The 20,184-nt window shown below is 32.3% G+C and overlaps 1 protein-coding gene across 1 annotated transcript; it reads left to right on the forward strand.

The window, feature by feature from the left end:
- Window positions 1–1,961: 1,961 nt before the first annotated feature.
- On the forward strand, window positions 1,962–17,655 carry LOC124373924 (GDP-D-glucose phosphorylase 1-like; the record flags this gene model as incomplete). The annotated part of the gene is given in 5 exon segments (XM_046832235.1): window positions 1,962–2,108; window positions 5,695–5,896; window positions 9,784–9,931; window positions 10,160–10,301; window positions 17,553–17,655. Coding segments are annotated over 4 exon segments (588 nt in total), but the record flags the coding sequence as incomplete, so codon positions are not given.
- Window positions 17,656–20,184: the final 2,529 nt, after the last annotated feature.

Below are 20,184 nucleotides of genomic sequence, written 5' to 3' on the forward strand. Positions count from 1 at the left end.
ACCAAATACTGACACTAACCAGAATCTTATACTTTGAAAATAAAAAATGAAGAGTAACCAATGAACAAGTGAACTTCGCTGCCTCATGGATAAAATCCTTGCTGCCAAATTGTTGGCAAAATAAAATAAATAAATAAATATAGTCACGTGTCACGTCTAACTAGTGATGGATAACCGAATGGATTTTATAAACCGACTAACCAGTCAGTTATTTTTGTCGTTAATCGGTTATTTTAGTCGAATGAATAACCGATTACCTTTTAAATTCAATCCAACATTTTAGGGATGGGGTGGTGGGGGAATGAACCATTCCTGTTGAGACAGGTACGCGGCGCGGCGCGGCCAATTTACTCACGGCCGTACTTAGCTTTGGCGAGCCCTGGTAAAGATATTCGGTCGGGCCCCGTCGTGTCCCCCCACCAGACACAGTCCCTTCATATAGACGTGTGACTGGCTCCGGAAGAAATTGTACGAAAAACCCGGTCTGAGTTCGGAACCTTAATATACAATCAAAAAATCCCAAGCAAACCCTCACTGGCAGAACCGTAATTGAAAACGAAATTCTGTAATTGTATTATTACTTTTTTCTGTGCATACGTTATAGTCATAACATTTTAAAATGTTATATTATCATATATCATTTATAACACTACAAGATAATTACCGTTCAAATTGCAAAATTATAATTTATTTTAATTACGAATCACGAAAGTTAATCGCTAAAGAACGATATTTCAGTAATAAAATAACTTATTATAATAAACGAGCAATTCAAGTATAGACTGTCTGCACAACAGTTAACTTACAGAAAATCATTCGGTAGAAAAACTAATCTAAAGACTAATTTAAAATAACCGATCAGAATCAACGATTAATTCAAATATAGACTAAGTCTTCACAACCAGTTAAACTTATATAAAAATTAGTCGGTAGAAACACTAATCTAAAGACTAATTTAAAATAACCGATCTGAATCAACGATTAATTCAAAATATAGACTAAGTCTTCACAACCAGTTAACTTATAGAAAAATTAGTCGGTAGAAAAACTTATCTAAAGACTAATTTAAAATAACCGATCAGAATCAACGATTAATTCAAATATAGACTAAGTCTTCACAACCAGTTAAACTTATAGAAAAATTAGTCGGTAGAAAAAACTAATCTAAAGAGACTAATTTAAAATAACCGATCAGAATCAACGATTAATTCAAATATAGACTAAGTCTTCACAACCAGTTAACTTATAGAAAAATTAGTCGGTAGAAAAACTTATCTAAAGACTAATTTAAAATAACCGATCAGAATCAACGATTAATTCAAATATTAGACTAAGTCTTCACAACCAGTTAACTTATAGAAAAAAATTAGTCGGTAGAAAAAACTTATCTAAAGACTAATTTAAAATAACCGATCAGAATCAACGATTAATTCAAATATAGACTAAGTCTTCACAACCAGTTAACTTATAGAAAAAATTAGTCGGTAGAAAAAACTAATCTAAAGACTAATTTAAAATAACCGATCAGAATCAACGATTTAATTCAAATATAGACTAAGTCTCACAACCAGTTAACTTATAGAAAAAATTAGTCGGTAGAAAAACTAATCTAAAGACTAATTTAAAATAACCGATCAGAATCAACGATTAATTCAAATATAGACTAAGTCTTCACAACCAGTTAACTTATAGAAAAATTAGTCGGTAGAAAAACTTATCTAAAGACTAATTTTAAAATAACCGACCAGAATCACCGACTAATTCAAGTACAGACTAAGTCTGCACAATCAGTTAACTTATAGAAAAAATTAGTCGGTAGAATAGAAATATTAGTCTATAGACTAATTTAACTGGATGCAGCAAAAATAAACCGACTAATCGGTTAAAATAAAATAACCGAACTAACCAGTTATTTTCATCCAGTTATTCCCCACCACTACGTCTAACTTAGTGGACGATGAGTTACGTGTTGTGTTGATGCGAAAATTAAAAAATCCGCCTCAACGTTTACAGTTTGTTTAGTAGCGGGGAGCTCTAAACAGGGGTGACCCTAGGTGCGTAACGCATTTCCTATTGAGGAAAAAAAGCTGATGTGTTTGATTGGTTAGGTAAAGCTGTCTTTTTAAATCTTCATATTGTTACTAAGCACATAGCGTGAAGAGTAGTGTATGCTTGAATAATAAATGTTCATGTATTCATAATACTAGGTAATAATAAATAAATGCTGTAACAGCCCAATTGTAACCATAATTTGTCCTTACTGACTTGATCTAAAATTTCGGTAAATGTGCTGCAAGTTACAGCAGTATATATTTGGTGAGGAAGTGCAACTTACTCTACCCAAGTACTTATAACCTTACCTTACATAAATTGGGCTTATTTTTGGTTGTTTTTTTTTCTTAACTGTTAAGAATAGTTACAAGTTAGTAGGTCCATGGTATGATGGGGTTAGAGATACACTAACCCCGGTTTTTTGGAGTTTTTACACCTTGCGTTAAATGTATATTATTTAATAATTAATAGAATAAAAATATTTACTTTACACAAGTTACCTAAAACGATCTAAAAGCACTTTCAGTAATTTCCTATTGACCTAATAGTGTACTTGGAGGCCACTATTAAGGAGGACCTAAAGTAAATACAATAGAAAGAACACACTTTATATGACTTACTGTGAAAATTACTTGTCATGACGATTAGTTTTTGTTTTCTCCTTGTTGAAAGAAACTATGTCAGCGAGAAGGGGGCCATTGTGTCCATATCTACTATTTTGTATTGGGCTATGTAAGTAGGTAAATACATAGGTATGTACTAAACATATTAAATGTTAATGTGCATTCATGTTATCTTAACTTTAATTTAGGTACTATTGTAAGGGATCGCCAGAAGTGTAGGATGGCCAGGGGCGTTTCTGATTGGTACTTTTCCGACCTCAGATCACGTGCGAGACATTGAAAAAGTTGGACAATCTGAGTCTGATGTGATCTGAGGTTGGAAAAGACCGATTGAAATGCCACTGGCCATCTATGGCCAGGATTCAGTGGCACCTCCACACACTTCTGGCTGAAAAAGAAAAACATCCCTCGAGATAGTTCTCAAAAGCAAGAAAAGATCACTAGTAACGGTTATCTTTAGCTTTGGTACTGTAACGTATTTCTGATGACCTAATCTTAATCTATTTATATTGTATAATAAGAAGTAATAGATATGGGCATAGTGGCCTCATTTTCACTGACATTGTTTCCTTTAGGAAGGTAGAAAACAAGAACCGATCGTCATAATGACATGTATACATCAGATAAAATCTGTTCTTTCTAAAAATTTAGTTTTCTTTAGGTTCCCGGTAAGAAATCTCTTCCAAAAATAGTGGCCTCTGGATAATACCAAAGTACCATATACTTTCATTTCCACTTAACAAGGTGTTTACAAACTAAACTTGCACAAATATTAACACTAGATCTGGTGTGGCCACATTTACGTGTTACCACGATTGCCTTCTGGATATCTGGTACCCCCAAATGTGAGGCTTGGGCTAGTTCAATCACTTAAAAAAAGGGGTAGAGTATGATAAATGGACTCGGTTTAAAAAAATATTGTTATTAACAAACAATATTATTTAATCATTATCATCCATATAACTAACTGATTAATTACTTTTAACAGTATATTTATGTATTCTATACAATATGTATACGTATGTACATATGTATATGTATATTTATGTTGTCTGTATCAACTGTAAACACTTTTTCAGATAAAACACTTATTTGACTTTTGAATAAGTGACTTTGTCTTAGTTAAAAATGAAAGTGAATTTGAGAAAACTTAATGAAATTGCTTTAAAAGCTGATAAAGTGTTTGTTTTTCTTGTCTTTAAAGTGTAGGTCCGATGCCAAAAAAGCCATTATGTGAACAATAATCACAGACATGTGGAAGCATATTTTGGGTCAAGTGAATGTGTTTTTTATATTTTATCATCTACTGTAGTGAAAACTTTTTAGATCTGCAACTGGTGCTAATTAATACTTACCTATAGACAGTCAAAAGCTCATGGAGACAAAAGCTTGTGAAACTAAGTTTAAAAATTGGTATACCAGCCAATTTAATTTCAGATTTTCTCTTTGAGTATTTGTATAGAAGAAAGGTGCAGTTTTCTGGAAATGATGCTGTCAACCACTTCTTGAAATAGTTCTGTGAATTTCCAATTTTATATTTTAAATGTTTGTTATGTTGCTATCATTTCGTTATTATTTATGAGTTTTTCCTATATCCTATTCTAATTGTTTGTTTGATTGTAATGTTTTATTCTTTATCAGATTGTAACTGTATGTATTAAATAAATTATTTTAATTCATCCATAATCGTTATTATGATTATAGATATGTTGATGTCGAATGATAGTCCCGTATTCAATATTCGATTATTATATACCAACGATTATAATTGGTTCATACACATCTACCCATGCCTCTTTACTAAGTAGGTGTAGGTGTTAGTATTCGGAGATTCTCATTGCAAAAAATTGCGTCTCATCGAATAGGGGCCTGTAGCTTCATTTTGTTTTATCAGTACTGAGCAGATCTGTCCTGTGTGGTGTGAAATGAAGGTGTTATGGATTGTAACTGTAATCCGACTAAAACTATTTCCTTCATATAATAATATGGAAGGCTTGCACATTTGTTGCAATTAAACTTAATAACTATGCTTGGTTTGTGGTGTCTATTTACTTAGAAATCAACAGATCAATTAATTCCGTACCTTAATTCTTCCTATGTCCAATTAACAAATGTACCCAATACTGATTGCAGGTAATTTCAATTTATTTACCTTATGGACTGGCAGGATTGTTAGTTTTACTAATATCATATAAGTAAATAAAATACTAAATGAATGGGTATATGCTTTTGGATTTGGTAGTGACTTTTTTTAACTCTGAAAAACCCATCTGATTATTTTAGAGGAAGAATGTCACCACCCTGCTCTTGAAGTTAATTTTTTGACTAACTTTGTCTTCTTGTATGAAAACAGATATCTTTTCATAATAGAAAACTCTCAAAGGGGTATATGTTACAAAGTTGTAAGACAGGAAATCTGGCTGATATATGGAATTGTTGTCCAATTGTCATTCAGTCATCGATAGCCAAACTCTGAAGCATTGATGCTCAAAAAACTCACATTTAAGTTTAAGAACATAACAATTCTAGAACAATGTTGTTTCTGCTGAGGAAGGTCAATCACTGACAATCTTGTGACATTGTAGAAACATATTTTTTCGACCTTTTTAATATGGCACATAGTAGATAACTTTTACATGAATTTTTCAAAAACATTTGATTCAGTTAGTCTTGACACTTATTTGCCAAGCTTTCAGAGATTTGACATAATGAGTTCTGTGATTCTTTCTGGGTATTGAGTATCTCACAAGTTGTACTTTCCAAGTAAGATTAGTTGGCTATTTCTAAACTGATTCTTACCCTTCATTGTGCCTAAAGAATCTGTTAGCCCCAATTTTGTTTCCACTGCTAATTAATAATATTGCACTTTATACCTTGGGATCCAAAATCTTCGCTTTGCTGACAATGCCAACTTTTACACAAATGTTTACAAACTGTCAAAGAGTATTACGCTGTTCAATCTACCCTTAGTTACATACCTAGATGATTCACTTTTAATTAATTGTGAATAATTTTTCAGTTTCAACATGACCTCCATTTATGAGTATTCAGAAGCAGATTTTGTTTATATAACACAATGGAATAGTGATGAAATGACTCACTTTGATGAGCTAGTAAAAAATAAGTGGCATACCATGCACGAAGAAGGTGGTTATTTCAGATACAGATTAAAAATGGATGGATCAAAAGTTCTCCCTGGAAAATATAAATATTTAGCACAGGTTTGTTTTATTTGCAATTTACATTTAATTGAGGGCTACACAGATTGCTTCAATGATCACACTGGTCTCTGATCAGGCCTATATTTATTTCTTAAGGTTACATCATCATTATCATATTATTGAGAAATCATTAATGTTACAAGAAGAATTATGAAATTAGTAATATTATATTGAGAGCCAGCTGTACTGGCAGCCATCTTGATTATAGTCCCATAAGAACAATGTTAAACCTCACACACTTTACAACTTTATTGTCTGTCATAGAAGAATAGGATATGTCATATTAAAAATACTTAAAAATCTCATCTTAAGATATAATTCATGTGTATTCAAATAAATGCTTTTATTTCATCATCATTTGAAATACTCGAAAAGTATACACTTTACAGAAAGGTTTATTTTTTAGTTCATATTAATTATATCTTTAAAATAAGACATATCCAATTATGCAATGATAACAAATTAGATCATAAGAAGTGCATGAGTTTTAAGATTGTCATTATGAGGGAAAACTCAAAGTTTTTTCACTACAACCAACTCTTAAACAGCAAGTGAGGTATTATAAATTTCAGTAATCAAATGTCTTAAAGCTAGAAAAACTACAAACTAGTATATTAATGTGTTATTTAGTTTCTGGAAAGCATATTGTAGGCTAAAAAAGTTAATGTTAGTTGACCATCTTAACTTTTATGATTTCCTGACCTAGATGAGATTCTATTATATGGCAACACTTTTTTTGTTATACAAATTAAACTTGGTTTGCTAATAACCAAAATCTAAAACCTCTGTTGCACTTGATAAAACCCATATTTTATATCAAGTATTTTTCCAGACAGTTAAAATTGTAAAGGTAATTCAGATACACAAAAGTGGAGAGATCATAGATATTGCATTACATACTAGTATCATTGCTCTCTTTTGTATCTATGATATATGAACAGGTTATTTACATTAGATCAGTGAAATACTTTAAAGAAAATCAACTATACTCTTCTTGTAAGCATGGTTTCCGGTCTGGAAAAACAACAATAACAGCAGTAATTGAGTTGAAGAGAATGAAGTTTAAATGGATTTGTCTAAATCATTAGATACTGTATGTTATAATCCATAGTAAGCAATTAGTTCAATGGGAACACAAAAAACATTAAAGTGTTAGGTCAATTCAAAATTGTATTGTTTTAACTATAATTCGAAACTCATAGAACAATGTAAAGTTGTTGGCAGAGCCGATTTTTGTGTTTTGTTATAATTTTCATTGAAGGTGTACTTAAAATTTAAAAATTGGTGACAAACAGAAAACAGGTTACAAGTAAGGGTTTTTGGTTATTTTTGTTGATACCATCATAATAAATATAATTTTTATCCATGATTTATTCACTTATGAGCAATACATTTTAATTTCACTATGTTTTGTAATAGATGTTTATGATTTTGATAAACTTTTGATGTTACGTATAAATATGACAGGAAACTAAAAAATGAATTGCTGAGGTACCATTTCTTAGCACCATAGCTTGAGTTAATTGGGTCCTATGCACAGTTCCCTAGCCTTCTTTTGGCCTGCCTCTTTTTCTGTCTGGCTGTTTTTTTTTCAATCCTGCAGTGGTTTGGATAGAACACAAATTCAGTTTCTGTTAATTTCCTTTATTTATGTCACTGTATTTTTTCCCCACAACAGATACACAACATTTTTCTAGCACTTTACACGTATCAGTTTGTCCACTGTTAAATGTTGCAATAGCAGACCTACACACCTAAATGATAAGTTTTTATTCCAATAAATTCAGTTTTCGAAAGTCTTGCCTAGATGATATTATTTACACTCTTGTTTGGCTTTTGTGTTTCCCATGTAGCCTCTTACTGAGCAATTCTGGTTCAAAGAGGCTTTTGAAGACAGATTTTATAAATTCCATTGTAGGAAAGGGAATAAGCTTTCTGTGTTTATTGGAGCCTATTTCATTTTTTGCTACCTGTGCTGCTATTCTCTTGTGTTTTTGAGGTTGTGTTCTACAGACGTTAACAAAATAGTTTTTATAAACATGTTATGATAATTAAAGAGTTATATATTGCATATGGAATTGTTCACAAAAATATCTGTAACAAGTGCAATTATGCAGTAAGACAATGGTTTTTTTTATACTTTCGAGTCAGTCCCTGACAGATTGTGTTAGCAACAGACCCTTTATTTGATGGACACTACATCACTTTCATCAACAGAAAATAACGAATTATTCTTACTGCAACCTTTTCATGACTATTTCATCTTCTGATAGATCTATTTGGTATATTCCAGTAAAAAGTTTTGAAGATGAGAGTTTTTCCCTTTACTTATTGTAAATTCAACAATAAGATTAGTCCCTGGGACAAGCTTCTGTAAAGTGTTCAACTCGTTTGATAACGTTTTGTTGGCAGCATAAGGCACAAGGTCTTTAAAATGCTTCTTGTACTTAGCAACTTTTCTTTCTTATTCAGTTATTTTCTTCTTTTGGATTTCAACTGTTCTATAAGCTTTTGGCTTGTCCCTTCTAATATTTTTCTACTGGATTGTATTCGACACTGCATGCAGGAAAAGGAGGTGATGCATTGGTCACTTCCTGCAGTGCTGTCTGTTTTTAACTTCTGGTCTGATTTCTTTGTTCTCTCGTTCATATTGCCTATGTTTTCATATTTTATTTTCATCTCTTTGGCACGCATTTGATCCCTGTTGTATTCCTTCTTCTTTCCTTTTTTTTTCTTCAATTAACCTAGCTCTGCATACTGTAGTTCGTTCCCTGGCTTATTCCTTCTGCCTCTTGTACTTGGCACTTGCTAAGGTGTTTTTATAACAAATCAGTTTAAATCTGGAACAAAAACAACCTAATTGTTTTACACCAAAGAATATACCAATTTCTTGGGTTTGTGGATGAAAGTCTCAGCTGAGTTCACGTATTAATGAAGTGTAAGTAAAATAATGATTATGGAATAAGTATTAAGGAAATTATCCCACCTTTATACTGAAGACACTGTCAAACATTTATTTTGCACAAAGACACTGACTACAATCTGGCAAGATTATTACAGTAAATCAGCAGGGGAAATCCATGAGGACAGTATTAGATCTAAATAATATAGATTCAGTTAAAGAACATTTTAATAGTCTTAATATTTTAATAAGTGTACTCAAAATATATCTATGACAATCTTGATTAATAAAAATGTAGAAATGTTATTTTGAGAAAGACAAGTTAATGAAAAATACATACACATCAATTAGCGAACAAATAAAACAAACTTAAATGCAAAATTTCAGAATAACTGATAAATATGTGGCTTAAATGGCAATAGTTAAACAAACCGATATGGGTTTTTTCACTGTTGATAACGTGGAAACAGGAATTTGTTTGCTAATCTAGCGCTTTAGTAGAATTCACTATTACTTGGAGCACTGAATCCTTTCCAGTCACACCATATGGTTATTTTGGATAATCAGTTCAAGAAATTAATAAATTCGTACCATTTTATTTGTAAATGATACACATTATTTTTTGTATTTTCAAGACTCAGTTTATTAATGTAAGGCACTTGTTTATTGAAATTTATACTTATAACAGTTACTTGCATTGATTTCAAACTTTAAAGTCGGGTTTTGTTTGATTTTTAAATATTTTTATAAGGAATTTGCAGTCTTAAGTAGTATATGAATTGTATTTTTTTGAAATTGCATTTTAAACTATTTATAGTATATTGTACTTAGATATATTACTTGTGGTGCACATTTTTTTTTCTGTATAATATTCAACTAGTATGTCAACATAAAAGTAAAAAAAAAAAAATTTAAAAAAAAGCTGATTGTTAAAAAATATTTAGTATTTTAGTTAGTATTTTGTAATATTCCCAATTTGTTTTAGCTCAACTTGAACAGAGCTTTGCACAGAAGAAAACCAATTGACATGCAGAGTATGCAACAGAAATTCGACAAGCATATATTTAACTTTACAAAAATGGATAAAAGAGAAATACTATTTGAAATTTTGAATAAGAACAGACAACATAAGGGTAAGGTATATTTGATTATTGTTTGTACTTAGTAACTTTTACTTATGAAAAGTGAGTGTTCATATATGGTTCTGTATTTTCATACTTTGTTTACTCATTATGGTCATATAGACGCACAATGTGTATTGGATTTAATTAAGTTCATTCGTACATATTGAGCTTTACTGTTTAATATTATAATAGATTGTGTTTTATATGCCAGTACATTATTTTGTGGTAAATTTGTAGGAAATTATTTAGCGATAAATGTGAGCCCCTTGGAGTTAGGCCATTGCCTGTTGCTGCCTGCCATGTATAGTTGCCTGCCTCAAGTTGTTACTGCTGACGGCCTTTTGGCTGCAATCGAGTTGTTTCTTCTGACCAAATCACCGTAAGTATTTATTTTTGACATGATTTTGTCTTTATTGTAGAAAAACATAGTACATAGCATTTATCCTTACAAGACTTATCAGTTATTGTCCAACTATTACATAAGTTATAAGTGAAGTGAAAAGATTACCTTCTTAGTCAACTGATAGTATTTTCACCACATGACTCCCAGAGGAGGTCTGAGCCACACTTAGTAACCTTAGATCTTCTGCAGTCTGAGTGAATTGTCAGCCAACGTAAACAAACTAGTCAAGTCACTGTGAATTGGGGTCTTTATACTTTTATTACTGTTTTTGTCATAATAAAGTTTGTTTTAGTTTTTAATATATTGTAAATATGAGGGTAAAATGCAATTAACCCGCAAGAACTCTCGTGGTGAGAAAAAACTTCACCCAAATTCATTTTAAAAATTTATTTCTTTAAATAATTTTATTTTAATTGAACTGCTCCATGTAATCCTCAACAGACATCTATGGAAGGATATACACGCATCGAGGCACTGCTCTGAGTGGTGGGAGTAGTGTGATGGGGAGGAGGAAGCACCTCTCTCACCCCGCCAGTCGTATTCTCACCACGCAAGCGACCTCGTGACTGCTCTCGATAAGTTTTTTCTCACCACGCGAGTGACCCCGTCAGTGATTTTCTTGTAAAAGTTTTTCGGTAGTTCTTAATTTTTTGTTGTTGTTTACTCTTTCTCCATCGTTTGATCGAACTTTTAGTATTTTTTCTAATAATAGTTTATGTTTTAATAGTGTGCAGACCTCAGTATGTTTTAATTAGTTTTTGCAGACCATGTTTCATAATGAATGTCAACGATGAGAGTATTGCTAACTGGCTGCTTCAAGAAGAAGAAATAGAGAGCTTTGTTAGTACTGAAAATCATTCTGATACCGATGCCGAAAGTGAACATAGTGAGCACAACACTAACTCTGAACAATCTGATACGCATCCTGATGAACATATTTCTACTGCTCCAAACCCACCACTCATTCAAGGACTTCCAAGCACGTCAAAGAACAATACGGGACTTCCAAGCACTTCACGGAATACGGCAAGTAATAATGCAGCTATGTTATCCTATGTTGGCAATGACGGCACAGCTTGGCATGTTCATAAACCAATAGTTACAAGAACTGCTCCTCAAAATATTGTTCAAAAGCTCCCTTCTATACAAAGAGCTTATAGGGACAAAACTGAAGTAATCGACTGTTGGAAAGCTTTCATATCAGATGATATTATAGAGAAAATAGTACAGTTTACAAACCAGCAGTTACAACGAATGCAGCAAAACTATTCTCGAGGTGAACGAGATTGCCCACTTACTAACAAAGAAGAAATCATGGCATTCTTTGGCTTGTTGTATTTGATTGGTATAAAGAAAGGAAACCATTTAAATACTGACGAACTTTGGTCAACAGATGGAACTGCCCCAGACATCTTCCGCACTATAATGTCCAAGAGAAGATTTCATTCTCTTGTACAAGGAATTCGTTTCGATGACAGGCAAACACGAAATGCGAGGAAAAAATAGACAACATAGCCTCAATAAGAGACATTTTTGAACAGTTTGTAAGCCACTGCCGCGCCACATACAATGTAGGTGCATTTGCCACCATTGACGAAATGCTTGAGCCCTTCAGAGGGCGATCTAGATTTCGCCAATATATTGCCAATAAACCCGCCAAGTATGGCATCAAAATCTATGCTGTAGCAGATGCCAAAACATTTTTCACCGTCAGCATGGAGATTTACCCTGCAAAACAGCCCAACGGTCCTTACAAGATTCCCAATGACGTTGCCAGTGTTGTCAAACGAGTTGCAGAACCGATATTGAATGGAGGTAGGAATCTGACCATGGATAACTATTACACATCCGTACCATTGGCAAATGACCTATTTACTAATCGTAGAACAACAGTTGTTGGGACCCTGAGGAAAAACATACCCCAGTTACCACCAGAAATCACAAACATCAAAGGTTGTCCTAGATGCAGCAGTATCTTTGCTTATGGTAAAGATCCAAACAAATGTACTCTTGTGTCATATGTTCCGAACAAAAAAAGTAAGAAAAATGTTATTATGCTATCGACTATGCACAGGGATGATGCAATAGACGAATCAACTGGAGATTCTTACAAGCCTGATATTATAACTTTTTATAATCAAACAAAAAGTGGAGTTGACGTAGTTGATAGGCCGAAGGGCGAATATTCAGTTTCAAGAGTGAGCAACAGATGGCCACTTACAGTTTTTTGTGGACTTCTAAACTTAGCTACAGTAAATGGACAGATAATGTTTCACTTCAACACTTCGAATAAACTACCCAGAAGAGTGTTTATCAAAAATCTTGCCCTCTCTCTCATCAAGCCATTTCAAGTGATGAGAGCTTCCATTCCAACTCTACCTGTTGCATTGCGTGAAAAATTCAGAAAACCACAGGAGTAGCAACTACAAACAACCGTCGAAGAGAAGGAGAGAAGGCAAAGTGTGACTTTTGCCCTGCAAAAAAAATCGATAAACCCAAAGTCAAAGTCAAAGTCAAATTCTTTATTGCCATAAACACATTGTATACATGTATGACATCGTCAATATTTAAACAGTGATACTAATAAATGTATTTAATAATTAGTACAATATAAAATGAACTCTTTTACATCATAGATACTTAATTCAATCAACAATGACTTAAGCTTAATTTTAAATTTATTGTCATCTAAGCATTTAATTTCCTTAGGTAACATATTATAAATTTTAATCCCCATTTCATATGTTGATTTAATGGTTGCTTGGTAATTGCATTGCCTGATTCTAAGCAAGTTTCTTTGTCTAGTATCATGATCATGAATTGAACTATTTGTAGGTAAAACATTTAAATTTATCCTAACATACAATAATAACTGTAGTATATACAATGATGTAACAGTCAGAATACCTAAATCTTTAAATAAAGGCTTACAGTGAGTCCTACAGCTAGCATTGCACATAATTCTTAAAACTCTCTTTTGCAAGATTAAAAGTTTTTTTATATTACTATCACAGCCCCAAACAATGATTCCATAAGATAAATGACTTTGTATGTATGCATAATATACTGACAATAATACATCTAGAGTTACATATTGTTTCAGTCTTCTAATCATAAAGGTACCTTTAGAAATCTTATTACAGACATTTACAATATGAGCCTCCCATTTAATATTTGACTGCAACAACACACCCAAAAACTTAACATCATTGACATCAATAGAGTTACTCAAACTAAATTTAATACATTGAGTTTTATCTTTATTTATACATAAACCATTGGCCGCAGTCCAATCCTCAGCTACAGAGTTAAAATGAGACATTATTTGATTTACTAGATTTATATTTGAACAACTAATTTGTATTGCTAAGTCATCCGCATACATAAAAGATGATACACAAACATTATTAAGGGCAGAGGGCAAGTCATTAATATAAACAATAAACATAGTTGGTCCTAATATTGACCCTTGTGGCACACCTGTAATTACTTCCAAGTATTGAGAGAAGCAACCATTATAAAACACTGATTGAAACCTATCAGATAAATATGAATGAACAAGTTTAACAGACTTTTCATCAAATCCATAAAATTTGAGTTTATTTAAAAGTATCACATGATCAATAGTGTCAAAGGCCTTCGACATATCGTAAAAACTACCAACCACAAATTTTCTTGCGTCTACATTAATTGTACACTCCTTCACATAATCGACTAACGCCATACTGGTACTCTTCCCTGGTCTAAAGCCATACTGACTATTGGAAAAAAGATTATTATGTTCAAAATACTTAATTACTTGGTTATTTAAAAGAACTTCAAAAACCTTAGATACAACAGGTACTATTGACACGGGACGATAATTAACATAGTCACCTGTTGAGCCCTTCTTATGCAAGGGAACAACCTTCACTAACTTAAGACATTGTGGGACAATACACCCTTCAATACAGATATTAAACAAGTATGACAAAATTTCAGCAATAAATGGTGATGCCAATTTTAAAACATGAGAGTTGAGATTGTATACATCTAAACATGAACTATTACTCAAAGATAAAATAGCTTTATGAACCTGTTCAACACTAACACAGCCAAATGAAAAAGTTGAATTTACATTATTACCTTTAATGACACTTGTTAATCTTAACTTATCAAGATAGTATGACATATCATGTATTTGCTGAGGCACTTCTTGGACAATAGACTCAACTTTACTTACGAAAAAATTATTAAAACCACTACTAGTTAAATTTACATCAACCTTATTAACAGAGGAACATTCATTAGCACCTAAGGTTTCTTTTACAATTGACCAGATTGCTTTAGGTTTATCTATAGCATTCTTAACTTTATTACCATAATGAGCTCGCTTGGCTTGCCTTACATTGCATTTATACCTTGATTTCAGAACTCTGTATGAATCCTTAAAACAAACCTGACCAGTATTTTTAAACAATTCATACATAAACAAACATTGCTCTTTCACTAATCTAAGCTGCTCATTATACCAGTTTGGCTTTTTAGGCTTATTTTTAACAACCCTACTGTATTTAATAGGGCAGGTTATATCAACAATTTCTAAAAACTTAGCTAAAAACAACTCAAACTTATCATTAACTGAGCTTAACGAATACAATACCAACCAGTTAACCTTGCTTAGCAGGAACCCAAAATATGCACTAGTGACATTATCAATTGATCTGGATATCTTAAAATTAGGCCTACTTTTAAAATTTTTGTTACCAATTGAGACATCATTTTGACATGGATCCAATTTACCTTTAAAAACCACGCTATGGTGGTCAGACATTGCCATTGGTTGCACAAAAGCAGAACAAATTCTATCAGGATGCACAGATACAGCTATGTTGTCAATACATGTACCAACAGAATAACCATATAGGCTAGGTCTAGTAATATCATACACAGTATTCCTCAAGTTAAAACTCAAAAACAAGTTGTTTAAAACCCTATTATGCAAGCTGTCACTTAAAATATCTACATTAAAATCATTACATAAAATAATTGAGGCACCAGTTTTATTTTTATCAGATAAAATATTTAACACATTATGCAAGTTTTCAATAAAACTATCAAAATTTTCATATACAGGAACTCTATAAATTTCTAAACAAATAACATTTAAATTCTCAATATAAACCGCCGCTACTTCACACACAGAAGGTACGGAGAGATTTACAAGAAAAGACAATTCTTTAAACTTCAAATCAGATTTGAGAAAAACCAGAATCGATGCTGTTCCTGCAAAAAACTGCTATGTAAGGAGCACACCAAAAAGCAGACATTCACGTGCAACGACTGCTACATAAATGAAGAAGAAGACAGCCAATAATTCACCACATCAGTACATTTCAGAGCTTATCGAAAATTCTTAACTTGTTCTTGTTTCTGTTTTCCTTCTAGCCTCAAAAATGTTATTATTTTTGTATCAAAAACATGTGTATACAATTTGTTATACATTATTACTTATTTACATTCAGTTTGAGCTAATAAATAGGTATTTGTAACTCTCTTAAGGCTTTCATTTAACCTGATTCTAAAGGTGAGAAAAAATCTCACCACGCGAGCTGTTACGTAACTTATCACAACGCGAGTCCTCGCGGGTTAAATAATGTAATCAGTTTTAGGCCTCATTTTCACATGAAAATATGTAACTTTTATTACTTTGGGTTGAGTTGCTAGGTTATTGTGTTGAAATAATGTGTGAATTATTCATTTAGTACTGTTTATTTTTAATAGCAATTTATAACAATAGCAATTTTATAAATTTGATTTTTTACAGTTTATTGGAGTATCAATAATATTAAAAAACAAAATAAATAATTTAAGATCCACATAATCAATAAAAAAATATGATTTAATGCATCAACAGCTTTAAAATATACATCAAACTTGGGATTTTGGTGTAAAAATAACAAAAAAATATCTGTTTTAAGTATTACATTATAGTTATAACTCTAATTAAGCATGATGGCCTAAATGGTCTTTGTGGGGTATGAGCATAACTAGTAGTCCCTCACAAACTACCTGAATGCCATAATTTTCCATGATAACACCTTGGACCGCGCACAGTGTACGTTTTATGTCTCACGTATTTTTTCTGTTTATTGCATTTGTGTACTGTTGAACATGACAGAAAAGAACTGATCAACGAATTAAAATTAAGAAATTTTTCTTTCCCATGTTGATATAGGCCCATCATTAAAATAAAACAATCAAATTATTACACACTTTTTGTAACTTTTGCCTGTCTACCAGTTTTGTAGTACCATTACTATTTACCATTTTGTTATGTTAAATATTAAAGATTTTTAGGATCAATCATATTGTCTGTTGGTGAACCCAATACATGATTAAGAAGTTTGGAAATTATTATTTTTTTTATTTTGGATGATTAATTTTTATTTTAAAGTGAATTAATAAATTAAGGCTGTACAAACATGACATAGTAATTAACACTGATTACAAAAACTTAGTTTTGTTACATGTGTTTTAGTGATTTAGGACACCCAAAGTATGAAGCAATTACTCTCAAGAGTGTGCACAATTATTTTTTACATAAGAGCCTTTAGTGTGTCTTTCTTGATTCATTCAACATTAGTTGTTTTTCCCAAGAAATTCCCAAGACCAATCTAAAACATTTTGTTATAATAATATAATTAATTGTAATTGTAGTTAATTAACTGCTGAACTTGTATTACATTGATTTTGCTATTATAAATTTCTTATATATGATAAATAGTGCTCACACATACTCTAATTGGTGTTGTTCACCAACATTGATATAATGAGCTCCTGACCTCATGAGACTCTGTACGTAATTGGTTTTTGACCAAGGGGAGTCAATTTGCACAGTCTGTTTGTTATTGAATTAAGTCCAATTGGGTTAGCAAATGGTTTGCACGACTGTTTTGAGATGAACAGAAATAAACTCAGTTTACAGTTTCTGTTCCTTCTTTTAATTTATGTCTTTATTATATTTATCATAATAAAATGCCTTATTCATTCAAGAAAGTTAATGATTTTTTTAGTTTTAAAATTGAATGATGTACAGTTCTAGTATTTAACCATAAAAATCTTCCCCAACCTTCACCATTAAAACATAAAAAATCCTTATTTCAGTATCCTTGATGATTTCTACTACTCTTTAATAAGAAAAAAAAACTGTTGTCAGTGGTAATTGATAAATTTTATTGTGTGCAGAGCTGTGAGGATGGGCTTTAATGGTCTCTGTGCTCATGCTTCTATCAACCACTTACATTTTCACTTTTTCCACCTTCAGCAGCAGATGCTGTTAGAAACTGTCGTAAGTTACCAGATTTAAAAAATTAGTAAATCCATTTATATACATGATATTTTAAAATTAGTATTTAGTATTTTTACATATTTTAACTTTCTCTGTTGATATAACTATAAAACTTCTTTTTAAAATGTATGATTAATTCTTGTTGTTACTGTTGTTATAATTTCATAATTTGTTCCTATTGTTGTTACATTGTTTTACTATATTCCAGTTTATTTATTATTATTTATATTATTGTACATTTGAAAATTTTGTTAATGACGATTTCAGCCCATAATTTATTTATATGATGGTAGTAATAATATGTAAAATAATAATATGAGTGATAAAGTCAATGGCATAATTTACCATTATGCTTAAAGACTAGTAAAAATTATTGATTCTTGTTAACCCTTTGAGCCCCAGCCGCCGGTTTATCGTCGGTAAATTTCACTGTCTAAAAACCCCAGGCCGACGATATTCCGGTAGTAAAAATAATGTGAGAAACCCCAGCCGACGATATGTCGTCGGCATGGTATAAGTTATTATAAATGGCTCTTAAGTGTTCAATTTTAGCAACACCAGTGGTTTCAGAACTTATAATATTATTTTCATACATATACAATTTGTTTACGTTTAGTAAACTGTGTTGTGTTGTTCCACTTCTGTGTTTATTTTGATGTTAGTTACGTTTGTGTGAGTAGACAGTTATATTATTGTTTCGGTACTTTCAGTATGAAATATTGTTTTATTTTGTAAATAATGGGTGACTCAAACCTAGCAGAACATTTAAGTGAAGTTGACAGACAATTGAATATTGACTTTTCAGATGACAATTCGGTATTATCTGATATTTTTGACGATGATAGTGACCTTGATCCGATGTATGATCCTAAATATGATAGTGACAATGGCAGAAATGTAGGCCTATTTAGTGCTAAAGACTTAACACCTGAGATACCATCTACATCAGCTTAGAATAATGTTACACAACCTAGGCTTAGTACGTCACAGACTGCTACTGCTAGGCAACATCTACAGGACAAATTTTTCCGTAGGCAAGTAATTAGTGATAGTTCCTCTTCTTCAGAAGATGAGGAAGTAGATAACAAAATTTGGCAAGGAATTAATGAGGTAGAAAGTGAAAATATCACTCACTCTTTTGATTTCAATGAAATACCTGGGCCTTCTCGACATGTTCCTAACGTAACCAACCCTATTGATTACTTCAATCTTTTCTTTACACACGCCTTCCTTAACCTTTTTGTAACAGAAACAAACCGCTATGCTGCCCAAAAAATTCGAACAAAGTTTGGCAATGCTTCACCCCATAGTATGTTGAGACAATGGTTTCCTGTTTCATTCACAGAAATAAAAGCATTTATTGCTGTAGTTTTAAACATGGGGCTCATTAGTAAACCATCGATTCGATCATATTGGAACACAACCAAGTCTCAATCAACTCCATGGTTTAGCCTAATGTTCAAAAGAAATACTAATAGGTTTGAGGCCCTACTTAGTTTCTTTCATGTAGTGAACAATGAGACTTTACCAAAAGTGAATGAACCTACTTGTGAGCTCAGAAGTTTGCACCTGTACTTGAACATTATAACACCCTGTTCAAACTATTTTACACTGGTCCCAGCAACTTTCGGTGGATGAATCATTAATTGGCACCAAGAGCCAAACCCAACTAATGCAATACATGCCCAACAAGCATCACCTTCATTGGGGGTTAAACTTTGGGTCCTTGTAGATTCAGTTAGTAATTACCGCCTGAGTATGTGCTGCTATAAAGGGAAGAAAAATGAACAAGAAAAAGAAGACATAAATAAGTATGGCCTTGGTACAGTGTAGTAAAAAATTTGTTAGTGGCTTGCAACTATACTCAGAAAGGATATCACGTCTTCTGTGATAATTTTTTCACAAGTGTGAGTTTAGTAAGAGAACTATATGCAAACAAAATATTTTTTACAGGCACAGTAAGAAAGACGCGTAAAGATTTACCAATAGGAGCCTCAGATACTATAGAAGTTGGCAAAAAGAAGTACTGGAGGAAACAAAATGTTATAGCCTTAGCCTATAGGCAAAAGAAAACACAAAAAAGCCGGTGCTACTTCTGACAACCAAAGCTGACATAAAAGATACAGAAAATACAAAGAGAAGACATGGTATGAGTACAGAAACTAAACCTGCAGCCATCATTGATTACAATAGATACATGGGAGGCATCGACAGTAATGATATGATGCTGTACTCCTACCTCGATGAACGCAGGACTGTGAAGTATTGGAAGAAGGTAGTGTTCAACCTGTTTGCGAGAATGGTGCTAAATAGCTACATTATATATAAGGAAAAAACACAAGAACAAGGAACAAAGCCATTGTCAACATACCAGTTCTGTGTGTCTGTTATAGAATCGGTAACGGAGGAGTGGCTTCCTTTGCGATAGCGGGACTTTGGAGGTGCTGGCGACAGTGGTTTAGGCAAAAGGATTTTTGGTCTTGAGAAGCTGGAGGGGAAGAGAGAAAAAACCTGTTTTCTTTGCACAAA

The sequence above is a fragment of the Homalodisca vitripennis genome, unplaced genomic scaffold (genome assembly GCF_021130785.1).
Source record: "Homalodisca vitripennis isolate AUS2020 unplaced genomic scaffold, UT_GWSS_2.1 ScUCBcl_6690;HRSCAF=14022, whole genome shotgun sequence".
NCBI lineage: Eukaryota > Metazoa > Arthropoda > Insecta > Hemiptera > Cicadellidae > Homalodisca > Homalodisca vitripennis.